The sequence below is a fragment of the Simochromis diagramma genome, unplaced genomic scaffold (genome assembly GCF_900408965.1).
Source record: "Simochromis diagramma unplaced genomic scaffold, fSimDia1.1 OVJJ01000377.1, whole genome shotgun sequence".
Classification (NCBI taxonomy): domain Eukaryota; kingdom Metazoa; phylum Chordata; class Actinopteri; order Cichliformes; family Cichlidae; genus Simochromis; species Simochromis diagramma.
In genome coordinates, this window is record NW_024387037.1 from 662,414 (window position 1) to 689,536 (window position 27,123).

General features: G+C 46.0%; 3 protein-coding genes across 3 annotated transcripts; all 3 read left to right on the plus strand.

Moving 5' to 3' along the window:
• The first annotated feature begins 1,569 nt into the window (after window positions 1-1,569).
• On the plus strand, window positions 1,570-2,581 carry LOC120740825 (olfactory receptor 11A1-like). Its single transcript, XM_040043308.1, has one exon. It carries the CDS (start codon window positions 1,570-1,572, stop codon window positions 2,497-2,499), a length of 930 nt encoding a protein of 309 aa, XP_039899242.1. The 3' UTR covers window positions 2,500-2,581.
• An 8,953-nt stretch (window positions 2,582-11,534) lies between these two features.
• On the plus strand, window positions 11,535-16,214 carry LOC120740857 (olfactory receptor 11A1-like). Its single transcript, XM_040043352.1, has 2 exons — window positions 11,535-11,967; window positions 15,317-16,214. The coding sequence occupies exons 1-2, from the start codon at window positions 11,860-11,862 to the stop codon at window positions 16,175-16,177; spliced, it is 969 nt and encodes a 322-aa protein (XP_039899286.1). The 5' UTR covers window positions 11,535-11,859; the 3' UTR covers window positions 16,178-16,214.
• Window positions 16,215-25,854: 9,640 nt separating this feature from the next.
• Window positions 25,855-26,790, plus strand: LOC120740858 (olfactory receptor 11A1-like). Its single transcript, XM_040043354.1, has one exon. It carries the CDS (start codon window positions 25,864-25,866, stop codon window positions 26,788-26,790), a length of 927 nt encoding a protein of 308 aa, XP_039899288.1. The 5' UTR covers window positions 25,855-25,863.
• The last annotated feature ends 333 nt before the right edge of the window (window positions 26,791-27,123 follow it).

Below are 27,123 nucleotides of genomic sequence, written 5' to 3' on the forward strand. Positions count from 1 at the left end.
AGTTTCTCTTCCTTCTATCCCTCTTTCACAAATGTAGCAGCAAGCTTTCCCTGCTGAGATGCCAGTTTCCCTGCATCTAACCATCTTTCACAAGATATAACAGTGCACATTCCTGGCACCATGTTGCCAGTCTTCATATCCATATCAGTCATTTGCAAACATAGCAATAATGATTCCTCACACCAGTTTCTTCTTTTTGTCCCCTCCTCCACAAGATGGAACAGCAAACCCTTCCGGCACCAGGATGACAGTTTTTCTGCCATCTTTCCTGCCTTTGCAAAGCACCAGCTTTTCCACCACCATCCAATGCTTGAAGATGATCCTGATATCACAAATGGTAAAAATGATTCCTTTGAGATGCTCTAATGTCTTGTGAGTGTTTTGCACAACTTCATTCAAAACACTGAAGTTATAGTGAAACAGCATCAGCGGAGAGGTCAGGTGACTAGTTAAATGGCGTGTTGAGACCAAATGTAAAGGCAAGTTTTCTTTCACGGCGCCATCCATCTTCATCCGCTTTATCCGAGGCCAGGTCGCGGGGACAGCAGCCTAAGCAAAGAGGCCCAGACCTCCCTCTCCCTAGCCACCTCCTCCAGCTTATTCGGGGGAACACCAAGGCGTTCCCAGGCCAGCCGAGAGATATAATCTCTCCAGCGTGTCCTGGGTCTGCCCCCTTCTCACCCTATCTCTAAGGGAGAGGCCAGCCACCCTTCGGAGGAAGCTCATTTCTGCCGCTTGTATCCGCAATCTCGTTCTTTCGGTCACTACCCACAGCTCGTGGCCATAGGTGAGGGTAGGGACGTAGATCGACCGGTAAATTGAGAGCTTCGCTTTTACACTCAGCTCCCTCTTCACCACGATGGACCGGTGCAGCATCCACATTACTGCAGCTGCAGCCCCAATCCGTCTGTCGATCTCCGGCTCCCTTTCACGGCGCCATTTCGAATAAAGTCTATACAATAAATATTCAAATGTCGTGATGTAAACATCTTCAGTGACTTGTGTGAATTCATTTTTGTTCCTTCATAAATGAGTACAGCTGATTGTTTGACTTTTCCTAGTCTCACATGTGTTTGATCTAATTATTTATTGAATTGTAGTTTACACATTGATTTCTTGTGATCATATGAAGTCTCTGAGGAGGTGAATTGAGCACTCATAGCTTAAAAGATTGGGCGACCTGATAATTTTTCCACCTGTGTTTTCATGAAGGATTTTTTTTTCTGACCCTTGGGGCATTCTTTCAGTGATGAGGTCAGTGTGCCACAGTGGGCGTGTTTTCAGAACAGAGTTTGTGAAGAAGCAGAAGCAGAACTTTAGCTCAGTGGGGAGTGATTCAGGGGTCTGAGTACAATGTCATAACCCATGTTGCCTAAGCACTCTGTTGAATGGTAAGCGCTGGACATTTACCATGATGGATTATCATCAGTGAAATTCTTCCCGAACTGTTTCATGTCTGTTGCTTTGTTGGAGTTTCACTGTTTTGAAAACCTGTGGTTATATGATGTGATGATAAATAATATGGATCCTGCAAACAGTATTACCTTTGTTTTTTGAATGGAGAGGAGGATGACGGTGAACTCATCTCAGAGTTCATTCTTGGTGTTCAGTGCCTATTTTGACAGCGGGAATTTGAAATATTTATTTTTTGTGATCGTTATGTCTTTATATTTTTTAATCATTACTGCCAATGTCCTGCTGATTGTGGTTATCTGTGTGAACAGAAGCTTACATGAACCTATGTACATGTTTCTGTGCAGCCTGTTTGTGAATGAGCTGTATGGTAGTACAGGGCTGTTTCCGTTCCTCCTGCTTCAGATCCTCTCTGATGTTCACACTGTTTCTGCTCCTCTGTGCTTCCTGCAGGTTTTCTCTGTCTACTCTTACGGCTCTGTAGAATTTGCCAGCTTAGCTGTAATGTCTTATGACAGATATCTTGCTATTTGTTATCCTTTGGAATATAACATGCGAACGACATCCTTCAAGGTGGCCATGCTTATTGCTTTAAGTTGGTTGTCTCCTTTCCTTGCAATTGTTGTTCTTATGTCCTTACTTGTCCCTCTGCAGCTGTGTGGGAACATCATTAACAAAGTGTACTGTGACAACTACTCCATTGTTAAACTGGCCTGTTCTGACACCACAGTCAATAACATCTATGGACTCATTGCCACTTCTCTCACGATCCTATGCCCTGTATCTCTGATTCTCTACACCTACATGAGGATCCTTAAAATCTGTTTTTCTGGATCCAAACAGACCCGACAGAAAGCCGTCAGCACTTGCACGCCTCACCTCGCTTCTCTGCTCAACTTTTCCTTCGGCTGCTTTTTTGAAATTCTGCAGAGCAGGTTTAACATGAACAGTGTACCCAGCATGCTGAGGATATTTTTATCATTATACTTTCTAACATGTCAACCTGTATTCAACCCTTTAATGTATGGACTGACCCTGTCCAAAATCTCTCTCACCTGCAAAAAACTACTCTGTGCTGACATGTAACACCCTGTTATTATATCCGTGCTAATAGTAAAACTAACTGCAGCAAATCTTGATGTATGAACAGATTTCATGAACTGAACACAGTAAAACCTTTGATGTCTTCATAGTTAAAAAATGAAACAAAACAAAAACAGGCAAAATTCTGCAGGTGCGCTACAAACAAAAGTCTTTATATGTGGTACAGTAACTCTGGTAATCTGTTTCATTTTGAACTGTTACAGTGAGTGATGTTTAGTGGTGCAAAGGATCAAAAGTCTCATAGTTTGGATTGGATCATGTTTTTTTCATCACTGATCGGATCAATTTTCGGATCAGCAGAAAAAAAAAGAAGACAAAAATGTAATTCGCCATTTACTTATTTAAGTATTTTTTGCCTATTAAAAAACATTCAACTCAAGACTCATTTCACGCAATTATATAAAAACAAATTAAGATGCAATATAGGGCAGTACAGTGCTGCTGAGGTCCTTGGGATGGGAGGTCTTTGGTACCGGTACCACACAGGGGGTCTTCCACAGCTGTGGTACTTTCCCCAGTGACAGGCTCAGGTTGAAGGGATCACCTAGGATGCCACACAGTTCATCTGCGCACCATCTCAGGAGCCTGGAGCTGACGCCATCTGGACCTGCAGCCTTCCTCACCTTGATCTTGCGAAGCTCGTTCCTCACTTGAAGTGCTGAGATAGAAAGAGTGGATTTTGGGGGAGGGGTGTGTATGTTGGAGTCCACAGAAGCCGGGGGTGGGTGTAATGACTGGGAGCTGGGAGGTGTGAAGTCCTGAGATGAAGGACAGGCAGTCCCTGAAGATGAAGGAGATTGCAGCAGGGGGGGACGATGCTGTGGGAGGGGTGGGTGTTTGATCAAACCTTTTAAAATATTTATTTAGGTCATTCACCCACCCCAAGTCTCCTGCAGCCTGGGGGGTTGGTTTTTGTCCTGAGATTGTCTTCAGGCTGTTCCAAACCCCTCCGATGTTGTCCTGTTGCAGCTGCTCTTCCATCTTCCTCCTGTAGTTTTCCTTTCCTTGCCTTATCTTCCATTTCAGCTTCTTCTGAACAACTCTCAGCTCCTGTTTGTCTCCAGATCTAAAGACTTAATTTCAGGATTTATCCATGGCTTGTTGTTAGAAAAACAACGTACCTTTTTGATGGGTACGGTGTTGTCCACACAGAAGTTCATGTAATCTGTAATGCAGTCTGTGATGCTGTTGAGGTCATCCTCCAGGGGGCTGCAGAGGTTGTCCCACACAGTAGAACGGAAACAGTCCCCCAGGGCCTCTTCAGTCTCTGCCGACCATTTCCTTACTGTGCGTTTCACAACTGGTTCTCTGTGTACCAGAGGTTTATACACAGGCTGGAGATGAACCAGATTGTGATCAGAGCCCCCCAGGGGAGGGAGAGGTGATGAGCTGTATGCCTCCTTGGTGTTGGGAATGTTTTATTGTCTCTGGTGTGGCAGGTAACATACTGGGTGAAGGTGGGGAGAGTGGAGGACAGGGAGATGTGATTAAAGTCCCCAGAGATCAGGAAAAGGGCCTGAGGGTGCTGTGTTTGGAGTCTGCTGGTTACACTGTGCAGGACATCACAGGCTGCTGCAGCGTTAGCAGAGGGCGGGACATACACAGCTATAATAATCATGTGTGTAAACTCTCGCGGTAGATAGTACGGTCTCATGCTAACCGCTAGCAGCTCAATGTCCTTACAGCATAGCGTCTCTTTGATAGATAAACCCCCAGAGTTACACCATCTATCGTTCACAAACACAGCCAGACCCCCTCCTCCCTTCTTACCACTCTCCGTTGTTCTGTCGGCCCGGATCAGATGAAAACCATCCATGTTTACGTGTGAGTCCGGAGTTAGCGCAGTTAGCCACGACTCTGTGAAGCACATCAGGCTGCACTCCCTGTAGCTCCTCTGATGTCGGGTAAGAGCCGCCAGTTTGTCTACTTTATTGGGGAGAGATCTCACATTCCCCATAATAATAGATGGAATCGCTGGCCGGTACCTCCTAACTTTACTGCGACGCCCGATCCCGGCCCGAGTACCGCGTCTCTTCCTCCTCACCTCGCGGGGGATGTTAGCTTGCTCGGCGGTAGGCAGGGCAGCGGAGGCTCCGAGGGCTAACAGCTGATCCCTGCTGTAAACAATGGGAGGTCGGACCTCCACGCGCTCTCCGGACAAAGACGCCGTAAAAAAATGTAATAAAGAACACGATTGTCCATAGAATTCTGAGCTCCATTGTGGGGGACAGCAGTCCACAATAGAAAAACAAAAACAATAAACACAAAACAACAAAGAAACATATATTAAAGAGAAAAAAAAGGATTTGTTCAGGTCGGAGCTGCTGATACTGGCTGCCAGCTCGGAGCGGCACCGGAAGTGTCTTTAAGGTCATTAACATAAGATGGGGCCTGATTATTTAAATCCTGTGAGGAGCAGGATTTTGAATTCAATTCTGGATTTAACAGGAAGCCAACAGAGACAAACTGATACAGACCAGAAAGGATACAAAAAAGTATCACTAGTTGTCAAAACCCGGGGCACAGAAGTCCAAAACAAAACACAATGGCAGGCTCCATGCCACGATGGCGATGGAGACAAAGCATCCTCAGGCAGCTTGGCAGGTGGTCAGCGGCAGCATGGGCAAAGATCCTTGAATGACTTGGCAGGTGGTTGGCTGCAGCCTGGGTGAAGACAGTTTGGCAGGCGCAAATGGTGCAGGATGTGGCATGGCAGGCACAAGACGTGCAGGACTCGGTGTGGCAGGCTTGGCAAGTACAGAACCAGATGACACTAAGACCTCTCGCTGAGACATGGCTGGGCCAGATGACACGAAAACCTCTGGCTCGCAAAAGGCTCTGATTGCTCTGGCCGGGGCTTTGCAGGCACAGAAACTAGTTGGACAATAACCTCCCCAAAACCCAACAGTTACAGGTGCAGAAGGGGACTGGGTCTCAGCTACCCTCGCCCTGGGACCTGGCACAGGTGCAGGCACCCGGCACAGGTGCAGAAACCCACTGAACCACTTTTTGCACAGGAAAAAGAGATGGCTTAGTATTGGCCTCATGTTTGACCCATACAAACATCAGTCTTTGAAGAGGTTAGCTCAGCGAGAGAAAACACAGACTACAGAAAAATTTGCTGTAGGTAGCTAGACATAGTGCTTGGAGCAGCCGGCACAACACTTTTACAGGCAGGTTCAAAACATAGCACACAAAGAGCAGATTCAAAGTCTTTAGACTGACAAACATAAGGATCAGTCTCTGATTGACAGCCAGTCTAATCCTAAGGGAAATCCCAGAATGTGGCAGCAAAGACCCTGATAAGTCATGATTCTGAGTCCTGCTTGACAAACTCAGGAGCAGAGAGTTCAGTACTGTCACTTGCCGGTTTGTCTGGGAACTTAGCCTATATCTGTCATGGCACAGGCCGTCAGAAACAGGATGGACCCATGGGGCACATTAAAAACACAGACACTGGAATTGATCGATGGTCAAAGAGACTGTAACAGAGGAGAGTGGTATCAGCGCGGGGTTTAAACGGTCTGCAAGATTATCCAGTGACACTGATTCCCAGTAGCTTACTTGTCTGCCGGCACATGTAGTAAATTTGGAGAAGGTCTGGTTGAGTTTGAGGTATTCCAATCCGTGAAGAAGTCCGATTGTGAGTGCAGAGAGGCAAGCAGGTGAGAAGAATGGAGTCTATACCGGAGTGAGGGTGGAGAATACAGCAGTAAAAGTCCAGTGACCGAGTGGAAGGAGAAATGTAGATGGTGAAGTGAGTAATCCATGGACACAACTAAGCACAAGAGAAACAAGGTAAGTACAAGCATGAGATTCAATGAAGTACATGAGTTGGCTGAACTAACGCTGGGTAGCTGATGATATGGCAAAGAGTTGTTGTGTGTGCTGGTCTTAAATACTGTAGCTCCTAATCAGCCCCAGATGCAGCTCCCAGGAAAAAACTAGGTCGACTCTGCCCAGAGGAGCAGAAACATGACACCAATATTTGGTGAGGAATGCAGCGCATTTGCTCTACTCACCCATGAACACCTCTAGAGTGGGGAGAGCTCATTCAAAAGAAAGCAGTCCTACATATTTATTTGATATGTGCATTGAAGGACATATCCTGGTCAAAAATGACTCCAAGATTCACAGTGTTACTGGAGACCAAGGTCATGCCATCCAGAGTAAGATTTCTTTAGATACCATATTTCTAAGATGTTTAGGGCTGCTTCTAAATTCAGTTTGATCTGAATTAAGAAACAGAAAGTTAGCGGCCATCCAGGTCTTTATGTCTTTAGGACATTCCTGCAGTTTAACTAATTGGTGTGTGTTATCTGGCTTCATGGATAAATAAAGTTGATCCACTGCTGACTAATCTTGTTAAACTCTCACTCCCGTCTCTTACCCCACTGATTGCTAATATCGTACACTCCTCTCTTATATCTGGTTCTGTTCCTTCTTCTCTTAAAACTGCAATAATAACCCCAATACTGAAAAAGAATGGTTCAGATCCCTCCAATCTAAATAATTTCAGGCCAATTTCAAATTTGCCTTTCTTAGCCAAAATTCTGGAAAAGATAGTGGCTGCACAGGTTCATCGTCATCCCACTGGAAATAACTCGTACGAACAGTTTCAGTCCGGCTTCCGTTCATGTCACAGTACAGAAACATCTCTAGTAAAAATCACCAATGATCTTCTGCTTGCAGCTGACTCTGGACTCATCTCCATCCTCATTCTCCTTGACCTTACAGCAGCTTTTGACACTATCTTCCACTGCATCCTTTTTCACAGGTTGGCATCTATTGGCATGAATGGTACAGCACTCGCCTGATTTACTTCTTATCTCTCTGGCCGCTCACAGTTTGTTCAGTTACTCCCTCACAGATCAGTATCTACTCCAGTTAATTCCGGTGTACCCCAAGGCTCTGTCCTGGGTCCTTTACTTTTTTATCATCTATCTCCTACCCCTTGGTAATATTTTTAGGAAGCATAACATCCAGTTTCACTGCTACGCAGATGACACCCAGCTCTACCTATCCTCCAAACCCACAGCTACTCTCCCACCCACATCCATTTCTGACTGTTTAAGTGAAATCAAGGTCTGGTTTACTCACAACTTTCTTAAACTTAATAGCAATAAAACAGAGTTAATTTTAATAGGCACCAAATCAAAACTGACCACAGTCCCAACCACAAATTTTTCGTTATCCATTGATAACTCTGATGTCACACCCTCCCCTCAGGTTAAGAGTCTTGGATTCATCCTCGACAACACTCTGTCCTTCACAGCACATATAAATGATATCACTCAGTCTTCCTACTTTCATCTCCGTAATATTAATCGCCTTCATCCCTCACTCACTGCAAGCAGTACTGCCATACTCGTCAATGCTCTTGTCATCTCGTTTAGATTACTGTAATTCTCTTCTCTATGGTTTACCTCATAAATCCCTCCATAAATTGCAGTTAGTTCAAAATAAAGATGCTCGTATTATTTCCAGAATTAGATCCACTGAATATATAACAGCTGTTCTTAAACAGCTCCATTGGCTTCCGATTCACCTCCGTGTCAATTTCAACATCCCGCTTCTCACTTTCAAAGCGCTTCATAACCTCGCTCCTCCATATTTATCTGATCTTCTACATACATTCTCGTTTGGCTCTCGGCGAAGGCAGTCGCACTTTTCTCCTCTTCTCCTTCCCCTTATCTTCCCTGCTTAGCCTCTTGTGTCTTTGTCTTGTCTCATGTGTATTTCACTTCCCTGGAACATTCTCTCACAGTCTGTTTCTAAAACCTAAAAGAGAATTATGGATTTGATCAACTGGTCTCTGAATGCTATTGACACCCTTTTCTCAATGAGAAGTCTGGGCTCGGGAGAGCCCGAGTGCCCTGGAGGGACTTTCCCTGCCGGGTACACGATGGACGGGTGGCAGACATGGAGGGTCGTGTGCCTGGTGGGACTGTCGATCGAGGACGCTGAAGATATCTACCTATTCGGAACCATGATAACAGGGTTCTTGCTGATCGGAGCTGGCTTGGCCCTGGCTTATCGGAGAATTAGGAAAGCGGAACCGGCTGTTCAAACCCCCAGAAGGCTGCCCGCTGGGATTGAAACGATGGGACGAGGTGCGGCTTCTCAGAAAGGACTCACTGAAGGCAGCATGGTTAAGAGCTTGGAGGCGCTAACGGCTGCAGTGAATACTCAGAATAACACCTCTGAGCGTATATTGGATTACATCAGGGAAGAATCCACTCGGAGCAACACCTCTGGGCGGAAGCTGGATTACATCGCGGATCAGTTGGCTGCGGTTGTGAGGTCTCAGAATCTGCTCTGTGAGCAAAAGAGTGAAAAGACCACGGAATTGAAGGTAAATAACATCATGGAGAAACTTGCAAGGCAAGGCAAGGCAAGTTTATTTGTATAGCACAATTCAACAACAAGGTGAGTCAAAGTGCTTTACAGAGACATTAGAAACAAAAACAAATAAAAAGCATGATTTAAAATTGATTAAAACAAGCAAACAAACAAACAAACAAATTAACAAACAAACAAACAAACAAAACAGTATATAAAATCAAAACAGATAAAATCAGAACAGTAGATAAAATCAGTAGTTAAAATGTAAGTTTTGAAATTTAAGCTTAAATTTCAAAACTTCAAAGCAGCTATCCAACGGGAGATTGAGAGACCAGTGTCGGTGTCAGAGTGTTAAAAACAGCTTGAAATTCTCCTGAGTTGTCGCAAAAGAAAAATTACCATCATAATGAAGATACCCCTTCGGCGCCAGCTGCGGTCTCAAGGCCGGAGCTGAACAAAACTCCCTGATAACGACTGTGTTGATTCTGTTCCTTCCCATCCCATGCAAGGCCACCTGGGTTGGCTGGTAGACTGTTTACTTAGACTGATAGGGTGAAGGACACTGTCTCAGCTGAACTATGGACACGCACACACATACATTTACACTGATAAGCACTCACACATCCACCCTTCCCTTCCAACGCCTTCGATGCTTGTTGCCTCCTGGGAACACGAGGCGGGTCTGGGCCCGCGCTGGAGAGTCGGCGCAGTGGCAGGATGGCTGCTGTGTTGCCTGGGAGAACTCCTTATCCCCTACCCAACCCTGTTGCTGGTCACGTGCTCTATAATGTTGTGCTGTGGACATGTATGTGCTTTCTGTGCAGAGGAGTTTTTTGTTTCCTGTTCTCATGCTGTCCTCTATAGCCCAGCATGAGTAGAGGTCTCTTTTTTTCCTCTTGTACTTTCCCATTGTAGTGTACATTTCAGTGGTTTTCTGTAATGCAACCGCTCTCTGACTTATCTCCCCATGTGATGTCTGTGTTGTGTGTGTAAGGTCGGGGGGCGGGTTCATTCCACTGCAGGGCAACCTGCCACTGCATGTGGCGAATAAAATTTGAACTTGAACTTGAACTACATACTCACCTGCTCGTGCACTTCACTCTTCTTCAGCTTCTCTTCTGTCTGTTCCACCTGCTTGCCTGACTACCACGGGACTCAAAGCCTTTACACTCTCTCACCTCTTTTAAATCACATCTCAAAACCCATGTATTCAGAATTGTGCTTATTTTTTTTTTGGGTTGCCATGTTTGTTACAGTATATTGTATTGCTGCTATTGTTCTTGTGCTATAGTAAGGTGACCTTCAGGGTCTTAAAGGCACCTATAAATAAAATGTATTATTATTATTATTAATATTATTATTATTATTATTATTATTATTATGCTATTCCTTCTTATGATACTGCCTTAGGGAAACATGCATAATGTAAACAGAATTGGTCCTAGCGTGAAATGCATGGCACTCCAACCCTCTGTTCCCCTCCTCAATTGGATATGTTTAGCCTGTCTACTCTAGCTTGTTAATAGCTTGCTCTCATAAAACAACTGTTCAGGGTCATTTTAACATTCATATAGATACTAAAAATGACAGCCTCAACAAGGCATTTAATCTATTATTAGACTTAACTGGCTTCCATCAAAATGTAAAAGAATCCACCCAATCCACACCCTGCCATGTACCTGACCTAGGGCAGGGAGCCATCCTGCCAGAGGTTCTGTTGCTCAGCCAGCCGGCACCCTCTTCCCAGAGGAAACGGCGCTCCCACCATTGGCACCCTATGCCTCATACTGTGATTTAACTCTGACACAGTCCTTTTACCGGTTTTTCGAGATTACTATCACCATGGCAACCAATTCATCCTACCCAACTGTGCTACCTCTGTCGCTTTGTGCAGCCACAGCCAAAGCTACATATGTCAGCTGGGGGATCATTTGAGCCTGTGCAGCCACGACCTGTCTCTACTGAGGGCTCAGGCAAGCCTTCTAATGATACTGCCTAACGGAAGTATGGATGATTTAAACAGAATTGGTCCTATTATGGAACCCTTTTCTCTCCAGCCAGAGGGGCCGATGGCGCGATATGGCAGCCTCGCTTCTGTCAGTCTGCCCCAGGGCAGCTCTGGCTACAACTGTAGCTGCCTCCACCAGTGTGTGAATGTGAGAGTGAATGAATAGTGGAATTGTAAAGCGCTTTGAGGGTCTCAAAAAGCGCTATATTAATGCAATCCATTATTATTCTCTCTTCCCCAATTGGACCAGGAGTGATATGCTTAGTCTGTCCACTCCAGCTTGTTAATTAACCAAAGGCCAAGACAGTTTTAATTCATCTGAAAGCCTGACGCTTGGCCTTGTCTACCCTAGCTGGAAAACTCAAAAACCTGATTTATTTGTTGTTATATTTTTTCACCGTGGGCCTTAACGTCAATAATTACTTCCTCCAAACCATCAACATGTCTTTTAGACCCCATTCCTACAAAACTGCTTGAAGAAGTCCTGCCATTAATTAATGATAATAAATGAACATGGTGTTCAAAATGGTCAAAGTGGTTTTAGCACAAAGGTCCAGCTACGAAACACTCTTTGCGTCCAGCGCTTTAATTTCTTTGCAAACAACTTGTTTGAATATACATTGTGTATATGAAATTAAATAATTATGGTTTGTATTTATTGGCATCGTGTCATGATGGCTTTTTAAGATTCTATATAATTTTAAAAAAAAAAGTCAGTGTCATCCCCCCATTCTATTCTATTTTATTCAATTCTATTCTATTCTATTCTAACAAAAGACAAATATACATTTTTCTGAAGGCCCATTTGGGTTTTCGAAACCACTAGTTTAAAATCTCTCTGGTGTGTCCCCTGATGATGACGTCATACTGCTGCAGTGAAAAGGATAAAACAAGAAGTGATTCAGTGCAGGTGGGAGGGACTTACAATCAGGCCGCTGTTGGGTGATTCTCATCCTTAAATGTAGCTCAGTTTGTGCACAGTTTAAGTGATGTATGGTAAAAACAAAAAGAGGATCATGACGAACTCTTCACAGGTTTCATATTTCACACTCACTGCCTACCTCGACAGCGGGGCTTTGAAATATTTATATTTCAAGGTTCAAGGTTCTTTATTTGTCACATGCATAGTTATACAAGTATAACACACAGTGAAGTGTAGGCTGACACGCTCCTCGACATGTGCAAAAATTGGGGGGGGGGTGTAGAGGAAGAACATTATATATATATATATATATATATATATATACAGACATATAGTATATACACTGGGTGAATGTGCAGTAGTAGCAGCAAGCAGGTGAATTCTGTATATTAATATGAATAGATATCTGACTATTTTACAGGATAGACAATATAAACATATTTAAAATTAAAGGAATTGAAATGTACATTGTGCCTTGGTTTAGTGTCTGGAAGAGAGTCCTGTCTCAGTCAATTATAGATGATGTGAGAGGGCGGGTGTGTGTGTTTAGGGCACGGATGGCTTGGGGATAGAAGCTCCTCTTGAGTCTCTCTGTCCTTGCCCGGAAGATGCGGAACCTTCTACCAGATTGCAGAAGTTGGAACAGTTTGTTGCCAGGATGGGACGGGTCCTTCAGTATCTGCGCTGCTCTAGTCCGGCATCTCCTGGTGTAGGTGTCCTGAAGCGGGGGGAGAGCAATCCTGCAGCAGCGTTCTGCTGTACGGATCACTCTCTGGAGAGCTTTTTGGTCCTTCACACAGCTGTTCCCGAACCACGATGTCATGTTCTGTGTGAGGATGCTCTCCACAGCGCCTGTATAGAAAATCCTGAGGATCTTTGGAGAGACCCTGAACTTCCTCAGTTGTCGTAGGTGATACAGGCGCTGCCTAGCCTTTTTGGTCTGGACCTGAATGTGGGCAGCCCATGTCAGGTCTGAGGAGATGTGGACACCAAGATACTTGAAGGACTGCACCCTCTCCACTGGAGCTCCATTGATGATGATGGGCTTTGTAGTCTCTGTGCTGACCCCTTCTGAAGTCCACCACCAGCTCCTTGGTCTTGCTGACGTTCAGCTGGAGGTGGTTGTCCTGGCACCACGATGCCAGATTCTTCACTTCATCCATGTAGGCCGCCTCATCGTTGTTGGAGATGGCACCCAACACCACTGTGTCGTCAGCAAACTTCACAATGGTGTTGGAGCCATGGGTGGCCACACAGTCTGAAGTGTAGAGGGAGTAGAGCAGTGGCGAGAGGACACATCCCTGAGGTGCTCCTGTGTTGATGGTGATGCTGTTGGAGAAGCACCTGCCCACCCTCACCACCTGAGTTCTGCCAGTGAGGAAGTCCAACACCCACTCACACAGACGGCTGTTAAGTCCCAGATCCCTCAGCTTTGTGAACAGTCTGCAGGGCACTATTGTGTTAAACGCTGAACTGTAATCAACAAACAGCATTCGCACATAGTTACCCTGTTTCTTGTCCACGTGGCTGAGAGTGGTGTGTAGGACGTGGGCGATGGCATCCTCTGTGTTGGATCTGTAGGCGAACTGCAGCGGATCTGTGGTGTCTGGGATGGAGGAGGAGATGATGTTCTTCAGCAGCCTCTCAAACACCTTCATTACTACCGAGGTCAGTGCAACTGGCCGGTAATCGTTCAGGGATGAGGGTTTGCTGTTCTTGGGCACAGGGATGATGGTGGATCTTTTGAAGCATGTGGGGACCACAGACTTCGCCAGGGACTCGTTGAAGATGTAAGTGAACACACCTGCTAGCTGGTCAGCACAGCAGCGCAGCAGACGGCCGGTGATGCCGTCTGGCCCCGCCGCTTTCCTTGTGTTCACTCTCCTCAGTGCCGCTCGGACGTCATGCTCCGCGATGCTGGTCACCGGGCTCTCGCTGATGACGTCACTGTCCTCGGTAGTCAGGCGGTAGATAGCATTAGCCGCCTGGCTAACCTCAAAACGGGCGTAGAACCGATTCAGCTCGTTGGTGAATGCAGAGTCGGCGTTGATCGGCGCAGTGTCCCTGGCTTTGTAGTCCGTAATGGTGCGTAGTCCGTGCCACATACTCCGTGTGTCGCCCTGGTGGAAGCGGGACTCCACACGTTCCCGGTACCTGCGTTTGGCATCTCTCACCGCGCGCCGCACGCCGTATGAGGCCGCTTTGTAGGCGCTCATATCGCCAGTGGCGAGACCCGCGTTGTAGGAGGCGGTCCTGGCGTTTACTGCAGTGCGGATCGATCTGTCCATCCACGGTTTCTGGTTTGGGAATGTGGTGACTCTCGCAGTGGGGATAATCTCCTCCGTTAGCATATTGACGAAGCATACTGCTACTTCCGTAAACTCGTTGATGTCGACTGCGCATGCTCTGAACATGTCCCAGTCTACGTCGTTGAGTGCGTCCTGTAGCGTAGCTTCTGATTGGGCAGTCCACCGTTTTACCTCCCTCGTGGTCACGTCTTCCCTCCGTATGCTTTGTTTATACTGGGGAATGAGGAAGATGGCGTTGTGGTCAGACTTCCCAAAAGCCGGGTGTGAGACAGCTTTGTAGCCCTGCTTGTATGGCGTATAGCAGTGATCCAAAATTCGATCCCCTCTCGTTGGACACGAGACATGCTGGTAAAAGTTTGGCATGACTTGTCTGAGGTTCGCTTTGTTAAAGTCTCCCACTACAATGAGGGCTGCGCCCGGGTCCTTGTTTTGAAGCGAGCTCAGCACATCATGTAATTCGGACAAAGCCATACCTGTGTCCGCTTGGGGTGGGATGTAGACCGCCGTGGCGATGACTGAGGTGAACTCACGGGGCAGATAGAAAGGGCGGCACTTAATGCTCAGGAACTCCAGATGTGGCGAGCAGCCGCTGGAGAGAGTAGAAATGCTCCTGGCATCACACCACTTTCTGTTTATCATGAAACACACTCCTCCACCTTTGGTTTTGTTCGACTCTGCCGTTCTGTCCGCGCGGAGCACAAAGAATGAATCCGACGGAGTTACAGCCTGGTCCGGCACGGTGGGGGTCAGCCATGTCTCCGTGAAGCACAGAATGTTGCAGTCCCTCATGTCACGTTGGAAGGTGACCCTTGCTCTTAGGTCATCGAGCTTGTTCTCCATGGATTGTACATTGGCCAGTAGGATACTGGGCAGTGGTGCGCGATGCGCCTGCTGTCTCAGTCTGTTCCTAATACCAGCGCGTTTTCCCCGGCGCTTCTTTGTTCTGTGCCTCGGATGAGCGGCCCGTCCTTTGTTGTTCTCCGCGCCGCGTAGAATCTCTGGCGGCCAGGAAGGGTCAGGTTTAAAAGTGTCCAAGATTAGATGTGCAACCTTGGCACCGATGTTTACAAGTGATCCGCTGTCGTATACTATAAGACTAGAGGATTTTGGGATGTAAACCAGAGCAAAAAATAGGTAAAAAACAAGAAAAGTGGATAGTCGGAGCGGAGCGGTCAGGAAGGCGTCTGGACGTGGCCGCGCCATCTTGAAGAAAAGTTGTTGCATTTCACAGTTGTTGCATTTTTATATATTGTTATCGTTACTGTCAATGTCCTGCTGATTGTGGTTATCTGTGTGAACAGAAGCTTACATGAACCTATGTACATGTTTCTGTGCAGCCTGTTTGTGAATGAGCTGTATGGTAGTACAGGGCTGTTTCCGTCCCTCCTGCTTCAGATCCTCTCTGATGTTCACACTGTTTCTGCTCCTCTCTGCTTCCTGCAGATCTTCAGTCTGTACTTTTATGCAAATTTGCAGCTCAGTAACTTAGCCATCATGTCTTATGACAGATATCTTGCAATATGTTTTCCTCTTCAATATCACACATGTATGAGTCCATGCAAGGTATCCATGCTCATTGTTCTAACGTGGTTTTCCTCATTTCTTGGAATCACTCTTTTGATTTCTCTGAGTGCTCCTCTGCAGCTGTGTGGGAACATCATTAACAAAGTGTACTGTGACAACTATTCTGTTGTTAAACTGGCCTGTTCTGACACCACAGTCAATAACATCTGTGGACTCATTTCCACTTCTCTCACCACAATATCCGCTGTCTCTCTGATTCTCTACACCTACGTGAGGATCCTTAAAGTCTGTTTTTCTGGATCCAAACAGACGCGACAGAAAGCCATCAGCACCTGCACGCCTCACCTCGCTTCTCTGCTCAACTATTCATGCAGTGCCTTTTTTGAAATTGCACAAAGCAGACTTAACATGAAACATGTCCCAAATATGGTGCGTGTTTTTTTATCATTATATTGGCTCATATGCCCACCGCTCTGTAATCCTTTACTTTATGGACTGAGTCTGACCAAAATCCGGATCATATATAAAGGTCTAATCTTAAGTAAAGTCTAAATGCTTGATGTTAGAACTTGGACCACTCAGTGCAACAGCAGAGAGGAAATGTGGAGAGGATCCAGGCTCCTTCTGTCTTCTGTATATGCTCATGCTCTGTGTTTGAAAACAGTTTACTGTTAGCCTATAAAATAATTTTAGAACGTAAAACTATGTTTCAAATACTTTCATTTTTGCTTTGTTTGTTCTCTTTTTCTCATTTTTCTCAAAAATTTAAGTTAAAAATAAAATAACTGTACAACAAAATACACAAATACACAATATAGAACATATATAAGAATATATGAGGAAATATAGAACAGTAACAGCAGCTGTACAAATACTAAATGCTAATGAAGAAATATAATGTCCAGGGTTGTGCAATCCACATGTGTAAGTGTCTTGTGCAGTGCAAATATGCTTAAAGTGATTTATTTAAGTAACTTGTGATAAAGTGATTCGGTTAGATGACCACGCAGTGTAGTTGTGCAGTGGCCACTAGTGTAAACAAATGTCCAGAAAGTCCAGTGTGTGTGTGTAAAAAAACACGACTGTGTGTGTGATTGAGAGACCGTATCGCCTGCGGGAAGAAGCTCCTCCTCAGTCTCTCTGTGTTGGTCTTCAGGGAGCGGAATCGCTTTCCTGACCTCAACAGAGAGAACAGTCTGTTGTTGGGATGGCTGAGGTCCTTCACGATCTTCCTGGCCTTGGTCCAGCACCGCCTGCTGTAGATTGAGTGCAGGTCAGGGAGCTCGGAGCGGATGGTGCGCTCAGCTGACCGCACAACCCTCTGTAGAGCTCGTCTGTCCTGCATGGTGCTGTTCCCGAACCAGGTTAAGATGTTTCCCGCCAGGATGCTCTCTATGGTGCAGGAGTAAAAGTTCCTGAGCACCTTGGAGGGCAGTTGGAAGTCTCTCAAGCGTCTGAGGTGGTAGAGACGCTGACGGGCCTTTTTCACCACGGTGTTGATGTGACAGGACCATGACAGGTCCTGCGTGATGTGAACTCCGAGGTATTTGAAGCTGTCCACTCTCTCCACTGGGCACTCGTTGATGACGGGGGTCTGGTAGTTCCTCTCCTGCTTAGTGCTGAAGTCCACTATCAGCTCCTTTGTCTTACTGACGTTTAGAAGGAGGTTGTTCCTCTGGCACCAGTTCTCCAGATTCCTAATCTCCTTCAGGTAGGCCGTCTCGTTGTTATCAGAGATCAGGCCCACCATGACGGTGTCGTCAGCAAACTTGATGATGGTGGTGGAGCTGGTAGTGGCCACACAGTCATATGTGTACAAAGAGTACAGCAGGGGGCTCAGAACACACCCCTGGGGGGCTCCAGTGCTGAGAGTGGTGGAGGCTGAGACATGTCCGCCCATCCTTACTGCCTGTGGTCTGCCAGTTAGGAAGTTGGAGATCCACTGACACATAGATGAGCTGAGTCCCAGATGCTCCAGCTTGGTGGTGAGTGTGGAGGGAATTATGGTGTTAAATGCAGAGCTGTAGTCTATGAAGAGCATTTTAACATAATTCCCCCTTCTAGTGTCCAAGTGAGTGAGTGATGTGTGGAGGAGATGAGAGATGGCATCGTCTGTGGAACGATTTGGACGGTAAGCGAACTGTAGTGGGTCCAGTGTGTCTGGTAGTGAAGAAATGATGAAGTCTCTGACTAGGCGTTCAAAGCACTTCATCACTACTGAGGTGAGGGCTACAGGGCGATAGTCATTGAGAGAAGCAGGGTGGGGTTTCTTCGGGACAGGAACAATGATGGACTCTTTGAAGCATGTGGGGATCACCGACTGAGATAAAGAGATGTTGAATATCTCAGTGAACACAGGAGCTAGCTGGTATGCGCAATCTCTGAGGATACGACCTGGGATGCGGAAGCTGGACCAGGCGGCGCTGATGAGGCTGCAGCTGGTGGCTGCGTGGAAGCTGGAGACGGAGGCACTGCAAGCGTGGATGAGGCTGCTGGTGGAGCAGCTGGTGGCTGGACGGGCTCCTCGGGCCCTCCAGCGAGAACAGTCTCAGGACCAGTGGGCACAGGGGCCCCTGGAACACACAGGACAAAACCAGCAGGTACGGTGGCCCCTGGCAAACACATAGCAGACTGCAGCTGCGCAGAGCATTGACTCTTCTTAGGCAGTGACAGACAGGTGCAGTCCTCAGCTGGGTTCCTAGCCTCCAGGGGTCCAGAGTGGGCTGAGGGCTGAAACTCAGTCTCTGGGGAGGCCCTGGAGTGCATCACAGTCTCTGAACTAGCCAGCTTTTTAGGAATGATTACATTATTATTAGGTTCGTCTCCCTGCTTAGAACAAACGGACGAAACACAGTTCCTTTCAGATTGATTTGACTGAGCTTGTCGTACCGGAGTAGCAAGTGACACAGGATGCAGGGCTAGTGGCTGCTGAACAGGAGGCTGAACTGAGGGTGACTGAAATAATGGTTGGGATGACGACGGTGGTGGAATTGGAGACTGAGCTGGAGGCCGGGCGGCTAACTGAGCTGGAGGCCGGGCGGCTAACCGAGCTGGAGGCCGGGCGGCTAACCGAGCTGGAGGCCGGGCGGCTAACCGAGCTGGAGGCCGGGCGGCTAACCGAGCTTGAGGCCGGGCGGCTAACTGAATAAACACAGCCCCAGAATTAACAGTCCCAAAGTCTGGTGAAACAGAAAGAGTGTCTTTTTCACTCACCACAGCCGGCGGTTTTGAAGTCCCACCACCCGGCTGTGGGGTGAGGCGCCTATGACACGAATGTTGCTTCCTCCTCGGAGAACGCTCCGACAGGCCGGGTAACTCCACATCCGGCAGTTCAGACTGCTTATCCTCCGGTGGGCTGAGCAGACGAGCGGTAGGGGGGTGAAGGTGCAGCTCGTTCAGAAAGAAATTCTGAACAAGTGGGTGGAGTGAGCTGAGCAGCCAGGGGAGACCGGAAACCAGTCGCTCCAATCGATTAGTTATGGCTTGGCGGAATCCCTTCTCCTCATGCCCCAGCCATAAATTAATTAGACGGTCCACAGAATAAATAATATCCTCCCGGAGCTCCTCGGGTGGGTTGAATGCTGCTGGGTCCATTGTGGCCGGTTCGTACCGAGGCGAGCCGTGTGGAGTTGGAAGAAGGACCCAAGATGCAGGCAGTGGATGAAATGCTAGTGAGGTTTATTTACAAAGGTGTAGTGGCAAACAAGCAGTGGGGCATGACAAATAACTGAAGACACCTAAACTGGGGGAACTAAAAATAACAGACCTGGGAGCATACGATAAAGGGATGAGAAGCAGAGAGACGCAGACGAGGAACAGGACACCGTGGAACACAGGGTAACGCAGACTGACACGAATACAGACGACCCGGCAACAGGCAGGAGAACACACAGGGCTTAAATACACACACCAGTAATCAGGGGATGAGAGACAGGAGGGCAACACAGCTGGGAGGAATCAGAGCTGACGGGACAGGGGAAACGTAAACTGAACACACTCACATCAGACAGAGACCTTCACAATAAAACAGGAAACTCAAACACGGGGAACCAAACAAGACACAGAACTAAACAGACAGCTTCACAAACAGACGGGGTGACACCATAGACAGACAGAGATACAGACGCAGACTCAAAGGCAGACCGAATATAACACATAGAACTCAAACAATAATAATCATCATCATCATAATAAACTAGAAAATGATAACAAACTAAAAGCGCTGGGTCACCGACCCAGGACCATGACAGAAAAGGCTGATCAGAAGGGCCAGCTCTGTCCTAGGATGCCCTCTGGACGCAGTGGAGGTGGTGAGTGACAGGAGAATGGTGGCTAAGCTGTCATCCCTGTTGGACAACATCTCCCAGGCCATGCAGGAGACTCTGACAGCACTGAGCAGCTCCTTCAGTGGCTGCGGCACCCACCTGGCATGTGGGACGCAGGTCTCCTTCCAGCTACTGTCAGACTCCACATGTGCAATAGCAATAACACTAAGTGCAATATTCTTTTTCTGACAATGCTGTATTATACTCAGTTGTATATAGTATTTTATTTTATTTTATTCTAATGTATTGTGTACAGTATCTTATTCTTATCCTATTCCAGTGTTTTACTTATTTTTGCGATCTAACTTTGCACTGTCCACTGCTGTCTGCTGTAACAAAACAAATTTCCCACGTGTGGGACTAAACAACCTTTAGTACAGCCTTAATAACAGTCTTGCCAAAGTCTGGTAAGGTAAGGATCCCCTGGAGTGCAATAACTGCTTTGTATAAACAAAGCATACGGAGGGAAGAAGTAACCACGAGGGAGGTAAAACGGTGGACTGCCCAATCAGAAGCTACGCTACAGGACGCACTCAACGATGTCGACTGGGACATGTTCAGAGCATGCGCAGTCGACATCAACGAGTTTACGGAAGTAGCAGTATGCTTCGTCAATATGCTAGCGGAGGAGATTATCCCCACTGCGAGAGTCACCACATTCCCAAACCAGAAACCGTGGAGAGTGTGACAGATCGATCCGCACTGCAGTAAACGCCAGGACCGCCTCCTACAACGCGGGTCTCGCCACTGGCGATATGAGCGCCTACAAAGCGGCCTCATACGGCGTGCGGCGCGCGGTGAGAGATGCCAAACGCAGGTACCGGGAACGTGTGGAGTCCCGCTTCCACCAGGGCGACACACGGAGTATGTGGCACGGACTACACACCATTACGGACTACAAAGCCAGGGACACTGCGCCGATCAACGCCGACTCTGCATTCACCAACGAGCTGAATCGGTTCTACGCCCGTTTTGAGGTTAGCCAGGCGGCTAATGCTATCTACCGCCTGACTACCGAGGACAGTGACGTCATCAGCGAGAGACCGGTGACCAGCATCGTGGAGCATGACGTCCGAGCGGCACTGAGGAGAGTGAACACAAGGAAAGCGGCGGGGCCAGACGGCATCACCGGCCGTCTGCTGCGCTGCTGTGCTGACCAGCTAGCAGGTGTGTTCACTTACATCTTCAACGAGTCCCTGGCGAAGTCTGTGGTCCCCACATGCTTCAAAAGATCCACCATCATCCCTGTGCCCAAGAACAGCAAACCCTCATCCCTGAACGATTACCGGCCAGTTGCACTGACCTCGGTAGTAATGAAGGTGTTTGAGAGGCTGCTGAAGAACATCATCTCCTCCTCCATCCCAGACACCACAGATCCGCTGCAGTTCGCCTACAGATCTAACAGATCCACAGAGGATGCCATCGCCCACGTCCTACACACCACTCTCAGCCACGTGGACAAGAAACAGGGTAACTATGTGCGAATGCTGTTTGTTGATTACAGTTCAGCGTTTAACACAATAGTGCCCTGCAGACTGTTCACAAAGCTGAGGGATCTGGGACTTAACAGCCGTCTGTGTGCATGGGTGTTGGACTTCCTCACTGGCAGAACTCAGGTGGTGAGGGTGGGCAGGTGCTTCTCCAACAGCATCACCATCAACACAGGAGCACCTCAGGGATGTGTCCTCTCGCCACTGCTCTACTCCCTCTACACTTCAGACTGTGTGGCCACCCATGGCTCCAACACCATTGTGAAGTTTGCTGACGACACAGTGGTGTTGGGTGCCATCTCCAACAACGATGAGGCGGCCTACGTGGATGAAGTGAAGAATCTGGCATCGTGGTGCCAGGACAACCACCTCCAGCTGAACGTCAGTCAAGACCAAGGAGCTGGTGGTGGACATCAGAAGGAGTCAGCACAGAGACTACAAGCCCATTATCATCAATGGAGCTCCAGTGGAGAGTGTGCAGTCCTTCAAGTATCTTGGTGTCCACATCTCCTCAGACCTGACATGGGCTGCCCACATTCAGGTCCAGACCAAAAAGGCTAGGCAGCACCTGTATCACCTACGACAACTGAGGAAGTTCAGGGTCTCTCCAAAGATCCTCAGGATTTTCTATACAGGCGCTGTGGAGAGCATCCTCACACAGAACATGACATCGTGGTTTGGGAACAGCTGTGTGAAGGACCAAAAAGCTCTCCAGAGAGTGATCCGTACAGCAGAACGCTGCTGCAGGATTGCTCTCCCCCCGCTTCAGGACACCTACACCAGGAGATGCCGGACTAGAGCAGCGCAGATACTGAAGGACCCGTCCCATCCTGGCAACAAACTGTTCCAACTTCTGCAATCTGGTAGAAGGTTCAGCATCATCCGGGCAAGGACAGAGAGACTCAAGAGGAGCTTCTATCCCCAAGCCATCCGTGCCCTAAACACACACACCCGCCCTCTCACATCATCTATAATTGACTGAGACAGGACTCTTCCAGACACTAAACCAAGGCACAATGTACATTTCAATTCCTTTAATTTTAAATATGTTTATATTGTCTATCCTGTAAAATAGTCAGATGTCTATTCATATTAATGTACAGAATTCACCTGCTTGCTGCTACTACTGCACATTCACCCAGTGTATATACTATATGTGTGTGTATATATATATATAATGTTCTTCCTCTACACCCCCCCAATCTTTTTGCACATGTCGAGGAGCGTGTCAGGCTACATTTCACTGTGTGTTATACTTGTATAACTATGCATGTGACAAATAAAGAACCTTGAACCTTGAACCTATCGACCTATTTCCGACTAAGGCCATATTACTGATGAATCTAGTAGGTCCCGATCTCTGATTGGTCTTTTCTTTATGAACATCCAGAATGCATTTGACCAAGTGGAGTGGAGGTTTTTGTAGAAAGTATTAGAAAATTTAACTTTGGCCCAAAAGTTATTAAGATGATAAAAATTTTATACACCGAGCCTTCAGCCAATGTCTGTATTGGTGGAATTCCCTCATCTACATTTAGTATATTTCACAGGACAAGACAGGGATGTTGATGGTTCTGTCCCACCGCTGGAATGAGACAATTCTACTACAACAGCAAAAGCAGGACACAAGTCACCAAAGTTCTTTGTGTTACTCGTGCACGAGGGAGGGCTGACGAGCGCTGTTCCTTCGCTTGACCCCAGTTGCTCTCGTCTGCTCCCTCGTAGCACTGCTCTGTATTGCAGTTTCATGACTATGCATAAGTTCATTAACATATGACGTCTTACATAGGCATACATGTGAAGAGAGAGTATCTTGTCTGTATGTCGTGTAGGGATGCGTGTGTGTTTGTGTGTGTGTGTGTGTCAAGATATGACGCTGGACTCCCTAAAGCTGGTGCCAGGAGTCCATCCGTCCACCTAAACAAAGGGCTCTTATACTTAACCAGACACAGAGTAGGTGTCCTCCAATACCATAAATCAGTAAGACAGGGGTGTCCAAACTTTTTGCAAAGAGGGCCAAATTTTATAAAGTGAAGATGCCTGGGGGCCAATGGTTCCTTTTGACTTTCTTTTTCATAACAAAGTTACATGAAAATACAATGAAGAACAATTTTAATAGTCACAATTACCTTTATTTTTAAAATAGAAATGTACCTAAATAAAAGACACTCAAGCATTTACAACTCTAAAGACACAATTCGGCCTTTCATTTATATCTGGAGAGTCAGACAACATTGGACAAACTGTATAGAATACCCTAAATTTCCATGAGTTTGCAATATCTTTACCTAATGAACATTTAAACAGGAGTTATAAGCAATGCAAAGTGTTCTGTTATCAATAACGTTTTTTTAAAGTGAATTTCGCCCTTGACTTTTGCAAGACCTTTCAGGAAGCCAAAGTTTTTCACATCTACTGGAAGATTGCACAACTGGAAGTTCACTTGCCGCAAGAAATAACCACATTTGTAAATTTACACAATATGTACACAACACACTCAACTATGAATTAAGAGCATAACATCAACAGTTAAAACCAAATCTTAAGAGTTTAACAAAATACGTTTCCTTTTGTGTATTGCATTAGCATGCTTTATGCTTTTTACTGTTCAGGAACACATGACTAATGCAGGGATGTCACTCCTGGAGGCCTGCTCTTCATTTGATTCAACTGTGCTAAACCAGAAGGAACTAAAACATGCATAGCAGCTCTCCAGCACAGAATTTGGGCATCCCTGGACTAATGAGAGCATGAAAAACCGCTGTTGCGAAGCCAGAGCAGCTTGGAGCTGCTTCACTTTTTCAGCGCGCTCACTCCCTGTTAGCTTGTTATATGTTGCAGCATGTTTAGTCTTGTAGTGTCTCCTAATGTTAAAATCCTTAAACAAGGCAACAGTGTCTTTACAAATCAGGCAAACACAATTGCCTCGAATTTCAGTAAAAAAATACTGCAATTCCCACCGCTCCTGAAAGCGGCGGCCCTCACCATCAACCTTTCTCTTTTTTTGTACAGTCGCCATGGCAGAAATGAGCAGAGAAGGGCGGGCTCGCCGCACAGGCGCAAGTAGCAGAAAAAATGTGCAGCCACCATGTGGTGAAAAAAGGAATTACACCTTTAAAGCCAGGATTTATTTATTCAGACTTAGAAAGTGAGCCATAAATTACACATAATTAGACTGAAGCTGTGGGCCGTGATTGGGCCGCGGGCCGGACTTTGGACATGCCTGCAGTAAGAGAAGATACGACCTCTCTCGTGACCTTAAGATGTGTGTGTATGCCAGAGTGCTCTGGGAGGCACACAGAGTCTTTGCAGGCTGCTAAGGATCAGACATCCTATCAATATGCAATTGATTATATAACTCTAAGCATATATGAGTAAATATTTCTAAGCATAAATGACAATCCAGCAATATAAACCTAACAGATGTCAACTCTCCCCACTCCTTTAACCTTTTTATAGAACCCTTAGCACAGTCAACTCGGCAAAACAACACCTTCATCCCTGTTTCTATAGGGTGTACAAAACACCATATTTCATTATATGCCGATGATGTCTGTCGGACGACATGTCGGCTATCCAGTCGACCTTACCCACACTATTGAACTTAATAGATACTTTTTGTAAGCTATCAGGTTTTGAGATTAACCTCGGGAAATCTGCTCTTATGTTACTCAAATTAGACAGGAACACTCTCAATACCCCACCAGATATAAACATTATAGGACAGGTTAATTATTTAGGTACTTAGATAGTGATGTCTGTAGCCTCTATTGTTAAGAACAACTGCTGTGATATTTTTAAAAAGATAGAAAAGGATGTTAATAGATGGACGCATGCGTCAGTGCCAGCTCGGATCGCTGTAGTTAAAATGAATGTATTACCAAGAATGAATTTTATAAGTTCAATGTTTCCTTTAGCCCCCCCAGTCGATTACTGGAAAAAAGTGCTCTGCTCAAGTCATTCATATGGATTAACAGGCATTCACGTATAAAGTGGGATATATTACAAAGATCCAGACTAGATGGCGGATGGGCAGCGCTGAATGTTAAACTATATAATTTTGGCATTCACACTGAAACATATCAGCCAATCAAAAGATCAAAAGTTATAGAAATATAACAGCTCCACATATAAAACCCTTTAATAAGTTTAGAATTACAGGTTTTTGTATTTCAGCAAAAGTTGTTTTCATGCTGAGAGTAGCTGTGAGACACAATTAGTGTCCGTTGGCAATGAGCTCAGACTATTACATCACCCGGTTGAAGAGTTTAAATGAAGGAACGTCTGCACGTCAGTCAGTTTTATGCTAATTCACTTCTGTAACATGCTGTAAGTAGACTGAAAACTACTTTTGTTTGGCAGTTCTAAATAACACTGTGATCCTCGTTTAACTTTCATAGTTCTGAGAAGCAAACTGTTGATCATGACGAACCTTTCACAGGTTTCATATTTCACACTCACTGCCTACTTTGACACTGGGCCATTCAAATACTTATATTTCACTATTGTCATGTCTCTGTATGTGTTTATATTTGGATCTAACCTGCTGCTGATTGTGGTTATCTGTGTGAACAGAAGCTTACATGAACCTATGTACATGTTTCTGTGCAGCCTGTTTGTGAATGAGCTGTATGGTAGTACAGGGCTGTTTCCGTTCCTCCTGCTTCAGATCCTCTCTGATGTTCACACTGTTTCTGCTCCTCTCTGCTTCCTGCAGATCTTCAGTCTGTACTCTTATGCAAATGTAGAGTTTTATAACTTAGCCATCATGTCTTATGACAGGTATCTTGCTATCTGCTATCCTCTACAGTATCACACACGTATGACGTTTAACAAGGTTGCCAAACTCATCGTTCTCACATGGCTGTTCCCTATTCTGAATATAGTCGTGATGATATCACTGAATGCCTCACTGCAGCTCTGTGGACACACTGTTGACACGCTGTACTGCAACAATTACTCTGTCGTGAAACTGGCCTGCTTTGACACAACAATTAATAACATCTATGGACTCATGTACACATTCACTGTACCAATTGGTCTTGCATTGCTAAACTTGTTCACTTATGTTAAGATTCTTAAAGTGTGTTTTTCTGGATCCAAACAGACCCGGCAGAAAGCCGTCAGCACCTGCACGCCTCACCTCGCTTCTCTGCTCAACTTTTCATTTGGTTGCTTCTTTGAAATAGTGCAGAGCAGGTTCAACCTGAGCGGAGCTCCCATGATTTTACGCATTTTCCTATCAATATATTTTCTCACTTGCCAACCAGCTTTCAACCCCGTCCTGTACGGACTCAAACTAACCAAAATCCGACTCATATGTAAAAGTCTTTTATTTGGTAAGATATGAATTTAAAAAGTTAATAGATACTTTACCAAGTTGATTTCTGGAACTGTTTGGAATATGTGTGACTGTAACAGGCATTACATTTACATTTTTCAAAACAAGTTCAAACAAAACTAGTTTATTTAAATCTTTGTCACATATTGTCACTTTGAATAATATGAAATGCTAATCTTTCACAATAAGGATATTTAGAAATCTTATAAATGAAACATTTATTTACAGAATCAATTCTCACATAACAGAGAATAAAACATATTTAAGCACATTAGTCAGAATAGTACATAGCGTGGTGTTTATGTAAAACTTTTCTAGTCTCAATGATGAATCAAGGATTTT